Source organism: Ciconia boyciana, chromosome 4 (genome assembly GCF_034638445.1).
Source record: "Ciconia boyciana chromosome 4, ASM3463844v1, whole genome shotgun sequence".
NCBI lineage: Eukaryota > Metazoa > Chordata > Aves > Ciconiiformes > Ciconiidae > Ciconia > Ciconia boyciana.
In genome coordinates this window covers 46,216,827-46,231,979 of record NC_132937.1, presented here as the reverse complement: position 1 = coordinate 46,231,979, position 15,153 = coordinate 46,216,827, and the positions used below count along the sequence as shown (strand labels likewise).

General features: G+C 38.5%; 1 protein-coding gene across 1 annotated transcript in view; it reads right to left on the bottom strand.

The window, feature by feature from the left end:
* The window catches only part of DOCK8 (dedicator of cytokinesis 8), a 94,073-nt gene that overhangs the window by 46,089 nt on the left and 32,831 nt on the right, over positions 1 to 15,153 (bottom strand). The window contains 6 exon segments of the mRNA XM_072858859.1: positions 155 to 272; positions 11,709 to 11,871; positions 13,030 to 13,123; positions 13,356 to 13,495; positions 14,104 to 14,263; positions 15,072 to 15,152. Coding sequence (XP_072714960.1) covers positions 155 to 272; positions 11,709 to 11,871; positions 13,030 to 13,123; positions 13,356 to 13,495; positions 14,104 to 14,263; positions 15,072 to 15,152 — 756 coding nt within the window.

Genomic DNA, 15,153 nt, shown 5'->3' with positions numbered 1-15,153 from the left:
GCTTTCTGATGAGAATGGCAAGCTTCACAAGCTCTGTGACATTAGGCTTCCTAAGGCCCTACTAGAAACTGTGGTGATGGGAAGTAAACAATGAGTTATCTCCTCAGGAATGCATGTAAGCAAAAGTCTGCTAAGAAATCTCAGCATTTATTACCGGCATTGCACAAGATGGCTCTTCACCACACATAAACTGGATCTTGATAGTAATGTTTCTTGCAGAAGCCGGTCGGTTAGCAAAATTCAGCCTCTGAGGATAAACATAGAGGAGATTTCTGGAAGAAAGAAAAGGAAGAATAAAATGGGTAAATGGAAAGCATTTGTGTTTCAAAATGAAGTGCACAAAGTAGTGTTTTGCTGATTCATCTCCCTGTCTTTCAATTCCACCTAGATAGTGAAAGCTTTGCCAGAACTCCATTTCAAAAATTCACAAGGAAAAGGTAAGTTCTTGCTGTGACACACGGAACATCCTATGTTTAGGGTTTCTCATACAGTAAGCTATGTCTTTGAGAAGGCAGTCTTCCTGTCTGTCTTTTTTTTTTTGAAATATGTAATTCCCAGTTGCAAATGAATGAATATCTTTGCTTGATGTAATGAAAAGCAGGAATCTCTCAAGAAAGCAGCTCCATTCTCAGCTGTGAAGAATCAGATTTTGGAAGGGGTAAGGAATCATGCAGGGGTGATAAAAACAAGTAAACCAGCAAATAAAACTGACAACTGAACTTCATACATTCCCAGCTTAAAGCAACAAAATTGCATATTCTAGATTATGCAAATCAAAAAGCAGTATCAATGAACCTGAGTAAATACAAACAAGAAATTTTGAACTACAATTCTAGAAACTGACATTTTTTAATAATGAATATGAATAAGGCTTTATAATACAGCATACTTTGCTGTTTACTAGCTTCTGTACATGGACAGATCACTAAACTTAAAAAGCACCTTTAATTTCTGTGGGGAATTTGGCAGCATAGATTGTCTTCCAAGTCCAAAACCCAACAATTCAGGTAGAAGAGTCAAAATGCTAATAGAAAGCTTTTTCTCCAGTCAAGTCTATGTTAAGTCTGACATTTCAGCTAGACCTGGATTACACACATTCTGGCATCACGATTATGTCTATTTAGTGTCTCATTTTCACAGTCTGGTATAGGATTCTAACTGTGTGTCCTCTGAGTGTAAGGAATAACTAGTGTTGGTGGAAGCATGCTGGCTTCCAATGAGAAACAGTGAGAACTACTCATGGGCTTTCATGCTTTCTTTTTGTCTGTGACAATCAGAAGCTACACACAAAATCACCCTGTCCTTATCACAGATATCTCCTCAGCACCATTGTCAGCCAAAAATGCGGAACAGCTTTGGAGAATGTTGTCATTAAGTCAGACAGTCCATCTTCCATTTGCTGTATCCCAAGACCTGGAAAACTGTGGTTGATTCTCCGCATTGCCATGTGTCATAATGTGACAATACTCTTCAGCTACACAGTCCAAGCTGCTTTGCTAACCAACATATATTACATGGGCCATGGCATGCCTTAGCAAACAAACTAGCATGTAACTTGCCTTTCCCTTTGTTCAGAATAGTACTCCTGCCTGCCACTCTACTGCACTTTCTTCCTTACCTTCTTAAATGCAATTTTTGCTCTGCCAAATTCTCTCCAAGATGATATTAGGAAAAGCTAAGTGAAAGAGAGAAATATATGGGTAACCTCCACTGAATTATGCTTGGGGTAATGACATATTAAATGAAGGATATTATCAATATTGCATCTGCCAGAGGTGAAGAAATACATGTAGGGGAGGCTGCATAATCCAGTCATTGCTTCATTAATCTGCAGCCCAGCAGAAGATGTCACAAATCCATATAATGTCTCTGAGCACTGGATTTTACATTTAGATGTGACTTGAGATGAAAGATATGTAAAGTCACAGACAGAGAGCTCTCTGCTGACTATGCAACCAAAGAAGCATTATTCCAGCAAGTACTGTACCGAAGAGCTAAAGCTTGTGCCATTTATGCTCAAGCAGTTTTAGGGATCTTGCTTACATGTGTATTAAACCCATCAGCACTGAGGAAGAACAGAGGCAAATGCTGACTCTGGATATCCTGCAGAGATGAAAGTGATGACTGATTTTTTAAAGCAGGAGGGTGGGGAGTTGATCAAAAGAGGTTCCTTCACACAGGAATGAATTGTAGACCCATTGCAGACCACTGCATAAGTGCTACTGCCTGCCAGCATCCGTACCCCCAAAAGCCTGAGAGGAAGCAATGACAAGGAGCATTTCCACATGGCAGTGAGCAGGGGTGTCAGGGCAGCACATGCTGCTGTCTTTTAGATAATAGGACAGCTAGCATGCCCGTTAAGGACGTGGTGAGCTTCAGGAGGCATTGTGTCTCCCTTGAGGCCCTGTGCTGAGCAGAAATATTCAAACAACATGCCACAGCAATTACTTTTGGTCAGTGTGATTAAACTTCTCCCCTCAATCCCCCTACCTCCAGTGCGCTCCCCCTACCTCCAGCCATCCAAAGTGCAGGGCTCTACCTCCAGATATAGTCAGATGTGCTTACAAAAGGCAAAAGAGCTATTCGGGAATCAGTATGGGTCTACAAAAGCCATGGCAGAGTGCCCAGCTTCACTGAGACCAGAGTTCCATAGGACAGCAGAGTCCTGGGTGAGGCACGGATCCAGACAGGTTCTCTGGGTCAGAGACTGCCCCAGCAGAGGGATGGTAAGATAAGAGGTTATTTCAGAACCAGTTACTTGCTGGGAAAGGTAAGGGTCCACCTAGCCTGACACAGGACACCATTCAGCAATTCTCATTTGAATTTGCTGACTTTCCTACACTTTAACAGGATTTAGCAGTGGTGATTTGATCACTTCCCATGGCCAAAGGAATGCAGACCTATCTTCTGCCAAAACAAAATCTATTCAGAGATTCAGGTCTGTGACCCTTCTCATTGAATATTCCCATTTGTAATTGTTGGTTGTGCATATGAGTGACATAATAAAATCCTTCTCCTTGCTAAATTACACAATGTGTGTGGTGTCAACAAATGCATCTCAAACTTCAAATGAATATTAGGCAAGTTCATTGATCGCTGTGACAAGAATGCCATACATAGCAAAAGCCAATTGTGCTGGTTTAGGCTGGGATAGAGTTAATTTTCTTTATAGTGGCTAGTATGGGGCTATGTTTTGGATTTGTGCTGAAAACAGTGTTGATAACACACTGATGTTTTAGTTGTTGCTGCACTCGTCAAGGACTTTTCAGCTTCCCATGCTCTGCCAGGTGCAGAAGAACTTGGGAGGGGACACAGCCAAGACAGTTGATCCAAACTGACCAAGGGGCTATTCCATACCATATGACGTCATGCTCAGTATATAAAGCTCGCGAAGAAGAAGGAAGGGGGGGACGTTCGGAGTGATGGCGTTTGTCTTCCCAGGTAACCATTACGTGTGATGGAGCCCTGCATTCTGTGATGAACACCTGCCTGCCCATGGAAAGCAGTGAATGAATTCCTTGTTTTGCCTTGCTTGCGTGCGCAGCTTTTGCTTTCCCTATTAAACTGTCTTTATCTCAACCCACGAATTTTCTCACTTTTACTCTTCCAATTCTCTCCCCAGTCCCACCGGGGGGGAGTGAGTGAGCAGCTGTGTGGGGCCTAGTTGCCGGCTGGGGCTAAACCATGACACCAATATATGTGCAAATAGTCACTACTGGTACAAACCACAAATGTTCTATACGTAAACAGTAATGTATGGGTTAACATTGCCATTTAATAATTGAAGTACTGGAAACAAAAACTGATACACTCACTAGTTATAATTTTCAGTCTTTGTTGATTCCTCTACACTTTTGTCAGTGTGGGTGAGGAATCATCAGAAAAAATGGTTGAAAATTATAATGCAAATCACAAGCACCTTACCAAATATGGAAACCTGTTCTAGTCAGCCACTGACTAGAACAAACGGCATAATGACAGAACTTCAACATGTCACATTCAAGAGGGTGTATATGTGTAATATATTCTGTATCTTAGTGTGGATAATTTGGATAATAGTTTGAATGATTTTTCTCATGCTGCTAAAATCAGGAATCATCTAAAGAGTCAGTAGTCAGATCCTCATTAAATTTAGGCTGAGAGTGATTGTCACTTTATACTGTCTGTTAACATTGGTGGGAAAACCTTAATAAATTTTCTATTAAACTTTTAGTCAACACAAAAAAAATGTTGCCGGAAGAATTGAGTGGAAGGCTGACTCAAAACATCAGATTTCTGCAGATTCAAATCACAAAATTACGACAAGAAAATATATATTTCTAAATTTAAATGTGTCCTAGAGCTTAGAGTCAAGTAGACTCTTATAAGACTATAAAATTTTAATAGTTTTCACTCCAGGACTCATAGTTATTCATTATACATCATTGAACTGACCTACCATTAGTTCAAATATCAAATATTGCAAACAAGTAATCAATGACATAATGTGTTTGAAAACCATGATCAAAGGCAAATAATGGAGATTTTGTGAATCATAAAAAAAATCACCAACAAAATAATTTCTTACCTATCATATTGATTTTCTGGTGTGCAAATGTAAGGAACTTTTTGACCCACAATTGCCTACTTTACATCACCTTTTTCAGAAGTTACTCTTAAAATGGTTTTAAAGTTTTCAAATATGAAAATCAAAGGGATTATACCGCCTTCTGATGTCTCTGTCCTCCATGCTTTTCTGTCCTCTACCAAACTAAACCCACTGTGCCATTGATAATACCCTCACTTCCCCTACTGGTTCCAGTATTATTAAATCCTGAGTGGCAGTGTTATTAAAGTGGGGAAAATGAGTGGATATCCACCAGGTATCAACTATTGCAACATCAAGACACGGTAATAACAAGATGGCAGGTCACACATAAGGCATTGCCCACTTGCCCAAATGAAGTACAAAAAGCTGAAAAATGGAAAATAATAACTATACCATAGAGCTGTATTTTATACATCCATTTGCCATTCCAGGACCTGTGATTTCTCCAGCTGTGTACATAGAGGTAAAGCTCTACCCCAAAATTCTCACTGAACCCCAATAATCGAAGAGTGAAATTTCTGACATAACAGATTTTTACACATAATAGTGAACCTATTTGAAATATGATGATACAGCTGAGAACTGTGTTAAGATAATTTAGTCCTGATACATTTAATTAATAAATGACACAGTGAAGGAGTGCTAGTAAATACAATAGCATACCATATCTTCCCAAAATACTGGTAACGTGCCCCCCTGAAGTTACATGTATTAGGTAATGTGAGGCAATATTTCGTATTTCCCAGCATCTTCTTGTTGCCATGGACCCTATGCATTTCTAAAATGTCAGTTGAAAATGCTTAAAAACCTTAGTGAATGACATAGGATTCAGCAGCATGCAAGATCTACGCAGCTAGAGGTCAATGGGTAGAACCTGGATTTGTTTTAATTGTCTCACTGATGCATTTACACACTCCCCAGTCCTGACCTGGGAGGCTGGAATCTACAAACTGCACTGCTCTTGAGTGATGCCTCTTCTCTAAATTCAAAGTAACCATTTATCAAGCGAGAAGGAAAAAAAAATCCAGTGAGAAAACTGATGTCCTCTCTCTCTAAGTGACCTGCAGACCTAACCTAAAGAAGTCACCTGTTCTTACCAAAAGGGGAGCCAGCTACTACTACCAGTAATCCAGCATTATTAACAATTCTTGGATGAAGTTGCTGAAGCATTTTCATCCCAGTGAAAAGCAGACAAATGGTTTGAAGGAGAAAGCACATTGTGGTGAGGCTAGCAAAAAGATCTTCAGGCTTGGAAAGGAATGTTTTGGTTCGAAGAGTCCTGGTTGGGAGCTCTTTACAAAAGGACAATATTCCACACCCTACTACCTAACCAGAGGCAGTACCAGTGATCAGAGAAGCTTCATTTTTCTTAAGACATGCATGCAAGACCAAAGCATAAGCCACTGTCTGTTGAAGTGGAGCTGCAGCAAAACCAAATCAGTGAAGAAGATGCTTTCATTCAAAACCATCTGGAAAGGTAGGCCCCTCACACTACTTATGTCTTTTGTGTTTTCAGTTATATCTTCTTTCTTGAGAGGAAGGTAAGCATTCAGAGTTGCACTGACTGCTAATGATAATGATTAACGAGCAGTCCGTTTTTTCTGGGAAGATAGATAATGAAGACAATCTAGAACAGATAATTGAAGATAATGAAGATAATGAAGCTAGATAATGAAGTGCTTTTATCTCTACATCCTAGAGAAGCAATAGTGATACCCTTTACAAGACAGGGAAAAGGAAGTGGGGAAAAAATGGCCTCAAGTTTGGGGAATTAAACCACAACAAAAATGCGCAGCATTGTTTGAACATAGTGTATAAACATTAGTCTAAACCTTCTAACATTCCTGTGTGGTAGGTATCTTGCTGTGGATTTGAATGTGCAGTTAGAGAGTATGAGGTACAATCGATAAGCCAAGACTCGGCAGAAAGTCAGTGGTAGAACTGGAACTGGATTTAAGAACCGCCATTCAGTCCCACGTTCCTTATACTTTAGGAAGTTGCTTGAGCTGAAATGCCTACATGTTAATTTAAATCTTTAATTCCTACAGGTCTCTGGAAGACTCAGTTTAGCTTCTTGTGAAAGAAAAGAGCACTAGCTTACTTGGTATACATTATAAATGATTTGCATTTACTTTCTCTTGTTTTAAAAGCTTTCCTTAATAAGATTTTCTTGCTGGTAGCGCTCTTTTGTTTCCACACAGTAGACCAAAGAACAAACTAATATGGAACCTGAAGAACAATGGCATGAAAAATACAACATCAGATTTGCTTGGAAGGCAAAACATAATATTTATCAGTATATGATAGATTTTAAATAGTATGAAAGTGCTCAGCAGAATGTGAAAGCAGATATTATACTAATGATTTTCATACAGAGAGCTAGCAGCTATTCAAGACACCAAATTGTCAAGATTTTTTTTAAATGCTGTTGTTGCATTTTGAATTATACTTGCTTAAAAGTCTGCTGAAAATAGTTTTCAAGAATCTAATTTGTAATGTCAAATTATAATTAACCAAAGTATTTTGAAGAACCCAAAAAACCCCTCTAATTAAAACACTTGCATTTGATTATTTTTTTAAAGAATAATTACACATTTCTTCAAAGGCTTTGCTTTCATCTGGAAGTTTAGACAAATCCATACTTTATTCAGAGTTTCTGCTCAGTGACTACACAGAGATCACCATGCCATGGTGGCATGTTTTCCTCTCTGCCTGTATTACATAATTAATGAAGTTTGTTACGGGGAGTCAGGTGTAATAATTCATCTGAAAGCACTGTCACAAACAAGGTGCCTGTGGGGAGGGGCACGCACTCCTAGAATCCTGTTTGTGAAGTTTTTGTTTTCATTGTTTCTGCTTTGTTAGGCAGTATTTGACAAAGTCATTTTTATCTGAGTAAAAGGAAAGAAAAATTAGGAGACCTTCCATGAAACCTCTGACTGCTGAGATAGTATAGTAGATGCGCAGGAAAGATTACAGAGCTTGGAAAAGAGCAGGCAGCTATTTGCATTGGAATGAAATCATGTGTACTGAGGACCAGAATAAATTAGGACACACTCACATCTTTGTCTGAAACTGTAGTAGCTAACTTAAGCTGTTTCCTTCACCTTCAGCAGTGCAATACTAATCTCCACTTTATTTACTCTGAAAAAGAAGTTAGAAGTGCTAGCATCTCCGACCAGCACAAAACTAGAGCAATGATCCTGTAGAAGATGCACAGGGCTATCGTGCTCTCTCCAGATCCCATGGGCAGAGAGGCAGAAAGGAGTAGATAAAGCTGTGACAGCAGTAACTGGAGTAACAGACGATTATACACCAACAGCCTTTCCTCACTCAAAGCTAGTCAAGGATGGGTAGAATGATTACCACCAAAACAGAAGGCCTCCAGCTCACACTGCAGACTACAGCAAGTCTGAGCACGGTGCCAAGTGGTTTGCAATTAAATGAAACAAAACGTAAAGGAAAGAGTTTTTTTCCCCTCCCTCTGAAAATCCCCTAAGTGTTAGGCATTTCCCCTATCAAAGCAGGACTTCCTGTGCCTGGTTAAGCTGAGTTACTGCTGAAGCGATGGGACAAATCCCTCTTCCTCAGCACCAACATTTCATAGTGGCAGTAAGCAACGTCATTTTAATTTATATTTCATGAGAAAATAAAATTATAAACAAACTTTAAATTATATGATTTTTCCTATTAAGAATAGAAGGGTATTGAAAGAAATAAATCTTGGAATGTTTTGACATTTTCAGGGAACTATTTTTATTAAAGAAATGTAGGTACACAACAAAAAGAAGTGCTCAATTTCACAGTGCACAATGAAAGTGGGCCGGTTGATCTCTCTGGCATAAATCAGAAATAGCATCATTTAAAATAACGGCATTACACCAGTATAAAAACTAGCAAGAGCTAAGTTCAAAGACTATAAGAGGAGATTCTGCTTCTCTTATCACAAAGGAAAAAGCTATTATTTTAAAAAAAGAGATGAGTTTTTTCCTTTGAAATATTTTACATTGGCAAAAAAACCCCCCAAGTAAACAAAATCTTTGCATTTCTTTTAAACATTCAGGAGAAAAACTGAAGCTAGATGTTTTGTTAGTATTTGTCTGGACATGTGTAGAGGTATTATTATGCCAGTAAGAGCTTATCAGACTGTATTTTTATAAGTTTTCATTTATTTGTTATTCAAGTATATTTATATATGTAACCCTCTCCTATGTTCATGGTAACATTAACAGAAAACAGGTAATTACTTTATCCATTTTTCATTCTTTTAATACCTAAATCTACAACACTAGTAAAAAAAAATTGGTTTGCAGACTTACAATCAAAAATTAGGAAATATTAAATCACCTGTAACACACTAGCAGGCTATGACACTCAGTTATGACTAAATGCTAGGACGTTGCTTAATTAAGACAGGATGGTTCTACTTTTCAGATTAGAGGAAAGGGAATAAAATAACATGAAACACTTAATATCTGGCTCTATTCAAATTCAGAGCTCCTTTGCATAGGTTAGTTTAATCTCAGGCTAAAAACAGGATTCACCATGCAAAGAACTAAGCAAAGAGAATTGCATGACAGTTAAATTAAGCAAATACATTGGCCTACATTCCCTAATTACGCTTTTGCTCACCAAATGCAGCACTGGCATAATTGTGTGGCAAAATCATCTCAGGTGTGGCTAGGTGATTCTGGCTTGTGGGAAAAGGAGATGCTTTCAATGGCACTGCGCAAACACAAGTGTTACTTCCCAGACACCACCAAGTTCCAGACTTGGCTGTTTCAGAACTTTTGCAAAGCTGCCTCGTCTGACTTTCTGGAGTTCATTAACAGTTTCAGTTGGCAACTCCCCTTTCTTGCTCCATACATGTTTGTTGTCACAAGGCAGTCGAAACATGACCTAGCATTTCTGCATTTTTTTCACCATTTTCCCAGTGTATCTAACTAACCGTCTTTAGGGTTTAATTTGGGTATTAACTGATTGAGTTTCCAGTTTACAGTATAACACTACTTATGGCATGTCAGCTGTGTCATCACCATTGGTTCACTAACTAAGGTAAAGATTAATGAGGGAAAATATTCTTTATATATATTCTCTTCATTATTACAAGTTAGTCTGCACAGATCCTACTTTGTTTTGCTACCATGACTTTTACTTAGGGTGAAAATCAAAACACAGCCCAAAAAGCCTGAAGAGATTAAGTATGCTGGGTGTGAACTCTTGCACAAAGAATGTAACTGTTGAGCTATAGCAAGCATTTCTTCTAATGTGGGTGTATGTATTCAATACAGACACCCTAGCAACTGAAGGATAGTGTGGAGACACCCAAACTTGCTTCAGGAGATGCACAAATTAATTTTCAGCATGGTGGCTTTGGTATTCATGATGTCTGGCTGCAGAAGTTTCCCTTGGTGAGGACTAAAGAGAGAATATTCTGTGCAGACTCAACTCTCTTTCTAGCTCAGCGACACAGCCATTACTAATGCCTTTCATTTTCAAAAGCAGACCTTTAGACACTACCAGGCTGCACACTGGAGTTGACTCATGCTCACACTAGAGTTGACATATTGGGGCCAGACAATGAATAGGAAAGGCAAAATTCTGTCTTATTTTTTAATTAAAAAAATAAAGCATCATTACTCAAGTTCATTCACATTTGCACTGTCAACTGTATAAAAACTACTTCCCCTATAGAAATGTCTGCATAAACCCCCTAAAATCTGGAAAAAAAAAAAGAAGACATTCACTTATTCACTTCTATCTTTGATACGCAGGGAAGACAGAAGTACTGTAACACTCTGCGTTTTAGCATTCTGGTGCCGAGAGTGCAAAGAAATTGCCCGCAGGAGTTTGAATATCACAGGTTCACAGCACAGCCCAGGAATAACTCCTCCAAAACTTCTAATGAGGCTCTATCCAAACTGGTTTACTCATTTCCCTGCTGACACCACATTGCAAGTTGTTATTGTAAGATAAGATGCCACTTCCTCTTTTTGCTTTCCTTAAAAGCTGAGACCCAAATCCAGGTGTCACCAACAGCCCCACTAGCTCCCCAGTTTCCTGTGAAGGTGCGGAGCATCTCCCCAGGATAAATTAGTCTGCAGCCTTGCAGTTCTGAGTTGTACTAAACCACAAGTCTTGCCCTTTCCTTCTCCCTTCCTGGGTGGGGTCAGGTGAGTGGGTGGGAGAGCTGGCTCTTTGCTAATCTCTGCTGCAAGAAGTGAATAAGCTTTACATCCTTTTATTCAACTTCTTCGTTCTGTGATTCCTTACTGATAGTCACATCTTTGCCACTAATGCAATTCAGTACCTAGCTACTGTTTCAGGGATCAGAAAAGTCTCCTAGAATAGTGTCAACTACTGTTGTAAGAACCATTATGCTTTACTTCCATGCTTTCACTAACACAATGGTCACATGAAAGCTAGTACCTCTAATACTGTGAGACACCCGCTTTGAATTATTGCTAGTTAGCTATTACCAGTATCACTGCTCACTAGCACTACTATGCTGCACAGACATGTTGAAGCATATTCTTTTGATATTCATTTCTTCTTGGAGACTCAGATGTGCCAGACCTCTAAGAAATTATGGGAGCTGTTGAGTTGCATGCTGCTGAACACTGTGGTCTCTTTGAAACACCCAGAATAGAACAGATGTAAGAAGAGAAACAACATAGCCTAGAGTCTTTGTTCATGGTGAAAAAGTACACAGAGCAACACATTACCTCCTCAGATGCTCAGATGACTCAAATTAACAGTAGAAACCACCCAGCACAAACATTTACCAAAACTGCTAAAAATGCGAATAAGATCTACTGAGAAAAAACCACAGAGGAGGAAAGTCCAAGTCAATGCCAAGTCAATGAGAGTTGTTAGGGGTTTTTTTAGACATTTTAGAAAAAATTTCATAATTTGGACAACATAATTAGATTAGTAAACACACTATAGAACATCCTGCAGGGGTTTTATCTTGTAATGGCTAGTAAGATTAAATTATTGGCCTAATGCATAGTCTTTAACTTTAAAAAAAAAATTTTTAGTTTCTATTTCTGAAAAACAAAATTGCAATTATTTTTGAAAATGGATCTTAAGAATTTTAAAAAGGTATGGTATTTCTTACCTATAAATAGTATGGGGAACATACACTTCTCTAATAGGGAATTCCAAAATCTCTTTGTGAGGACGATTACGGTTTTCTGGAAATGGCTTCACTGGTAGTAATTCTGGTGTCAGACAATAACCGAGGTTTTCTGGAGCTGGAGAAATCTCCAGTTTAAGTGTTCCTTTTAAAAAAAATCACAAAATCTCAGCAAAAATATAAAAAATAACCAATGTATAATAACACAAAAATGAAAACAATATGTGAGGTTACATAGCAACAGTGCAGAAATAAGAACTGGATCTTTGGCTTGAAGGCTGCATGAGAATGAAATCATAGGTGTAGAAAGATACACAGGAAGTAACCTACACACATCCCTACCCATCAGGCCAATATATAGCTCTTCATGTCTACTCTATACAATTTCAAAGAAACAGGAAAGAAAGAAGGAATACTATATGCTGGGTTGATGTTCTAGTATCTTTTACACACAAATAATATAAAATTTGTCTGGGAGACAAATAAAGGATAAAAGGGCTGCTGTCTAATACAGTTCTCTCTCACTCCCTCCACTCAGATTCTGCTCTGATTAATCTCTGCCAAAGCAGACACCACCCACCAGGAAAGCCAGGCTTGCTGTGGTGGGCAGTTAAACAGTTAATACTGATAACATTTACGCAAGTATAACTAGACTTTCAATTTACGTTCTCTGTTGTGATAAGTGAAAACCGTTTGGGGAACTCAGACTTGTCATTTCTGGCAATCAGCTAAAAAGGCAAAACAGCTTTGCACTCAGTTCATGTTTTTTAAGGTTCCTCTACAACCCAGAAGAGCTTGAGCTGTAATTCATGTAAAAAGAAAAAATAAGCTGGACAGGTTTTTGACAGTAGCCAAACAGTATCTCAGCTTCTCCACTTTGTTAGCTAACACTGACCCAAATACCCAAATAAGATGAAATATGTACACATTTTAATCTCCCTCTGTAATATATGACCCATTTAAAAACATTGCAGGGAAATATCAAGTGTCTTAGAAATCTGCTTTAAAGCACTGTCTTCAAACAGTTTGAATAATAAAAAAAGACATCCAGTAGATACCCTGTAAATTAGGGAGGAAAGCAAATAATTTTAGAAGCTAAATATACATCTTCATACTCACTCATACAGAGAAAAACCTCAAAAGCATCTGTGCTTAGGTAGACACTGGGAACCCAGGAAGTTCCACAATAGCACATACTATAAACTTAAAACCCAAGTTAATTGTATTTTGGGGTTGGAATTTACAGAACAATTTAGGGGTGAAAAGTACATATATCCTTTTCCACCCAAAATTAATTATGTACCTGGTAAAGTCTTAATTCTTCTCTGCAAGGAAGATGATCTTTTGAAATCAGCTAAAAATTTGAACAGATCTTCATCACTGAGCCTGTCTCCTTCCTATCAGGAGAAAGACAAAAATCAGTACCTTTATAACAATACTCCGTAACACTGAGAAAAGCTTCTGAATGAACCATGCCCTTGAGGCATGCAAAAAAAGTGGATTACTGCCTGCTTGACAGCAGTTATCCTCTGTCCCCACATGAACATCACTGGTAACTTTTCCCAGCACAGTTCACATTACATAGATGAAAAATGTCTCAGGCAATCAGAAATAAGGAGTATCCAGTACCTGTTTAAAGAAAGTGCTGAGGGTCAGAGAGATTGTTTTGAAGTTTGATACTGGATAGCTGTCCTCTGAGCTGAGACTTCTCTCAGAAAGTCTTCTCGCCTGTAGCAATGTTGCCCTCTTGTCACTAGTGGATCCCTTCCCTTCAAAAGGAAATTAAATGAAACATCAACTTGCTTTGTGTTGCTTCAGTACAAAGACTATCAGAATACACTAGAAATCCGCAACTTCCCAGCACCATCAGAGGATAGAGAGTACCTAAAACATTCCACTACTTTTATTTCAGACTATGTGAAAGAGTGGAATGCCAGGACACACCTAGTGGAGTGATATTATTTCTGCTGCAGAGCACAAGCTTATTCAGATTTTTAGTTCATGGGTTATAAAGCACATTGGTCAGTGTTGTTGACCAATGGTCCTGTATACTCTAGGAACTAAGATGATACGTATTTTGATTACCCTGTATTGCAAACAAACTCCATATGGTAAAGGGAGTTTTATTTCTACAAAGTCAGTGTTCAGCCAAAATTGGGCCTAAAACATGTATGAATATTTAGCATACATAAAAATAAATATGCAGAGATGAAACAGTGAGCATATTAAGTTGTGTTTGTAGCACCGAAAAGGAAGGCTAAGAAGACGTGACTTTGAATCTGTTGTTCACTCTTGATGCCAGAGTGAATGACATTGTTTCCTGTGCACAGTCCTACTGAAGAGTCCTTTCCATTAGTTAGAAAAGTTAGACAACTACCGTTTAAACCTTCAGCCTCAGGTATTTCTCGTTCAAGTGTTGAAAGGTTGAAGAAATTAGTTAGGCTTATGGGAATCCAGGCAAATGGCATTCTGTATTTCCCCAACCGCTGACAAAAGGATTCAGCTTGAGCTTTCAGTTTTTCAATCTTTTCTTTTGTCTAAGACAAAGAAAATAATGACTGTTTAAAAAGCAATCAGTAATTTTAGTGTTGCTATAGATAAAAAATAAAAATTACATATTTACAGTTCAGTAAATAATTTGCATTCTTATCTCTCGTGTTTTCTTGCTACACCACTGTTAGGATCATATCTGTTTTGATTTGTACATTCACATCTCATTTATTTTCAGTGAGTTCATTTTCATTATAGAAAAGGAGAATGCAGATCTTTTTGCAGTGACCCTCAAGCCCTGCATGAACAATCACCATGAAATGTTAGCAGGTTCTACTTCCTTCATCACATATAGAGACAATATTCTGCTGAAAGCAATATTCTAAAGGTGAGAGACGTGTGGAAGTCCAGCAAACATTGTCAGTCTGCTCCAGGGACCACAAATTCCTTGAACAGAGCTCATGTTATCTATGGATAAGAGCACTGAACTGGCCGTGTACACACTACAACAGGTTTTTTGCCCATCCAAATCAATAACATGTCTCTGAGGTCCAAATATTTCTGCTAACTCCACATTGCATTGTCATCTCCTTTGGTCACCCCTATCTGCTTCATGAGTCAAGACTTTGTCAGTGTTGATTTCCAAAGGGGTCAGTGATGAAAGTGCACCTTGCCTTCTCATGACTTCTTCCTTTTGGTCACAGACACCAGACTGTTTGCACCATGGATGCACCAAGTGGCTTCCTTCCCAGTGTGCTTGGGATTCTGTCTTATTCCAAAGGGTCTGCTCTTTCTCTGTTTTTTTCTTGTGCATGCATTTTTTCATCTTAACACTCATTATAGTTATTTACTTACCTTGCCAGCCTCACTTTCTTTAAGAACCATGTAGGGTTCTGCACAGTCTCCAATTTCTCCTTGCTGAAGCACTTTTTCTATC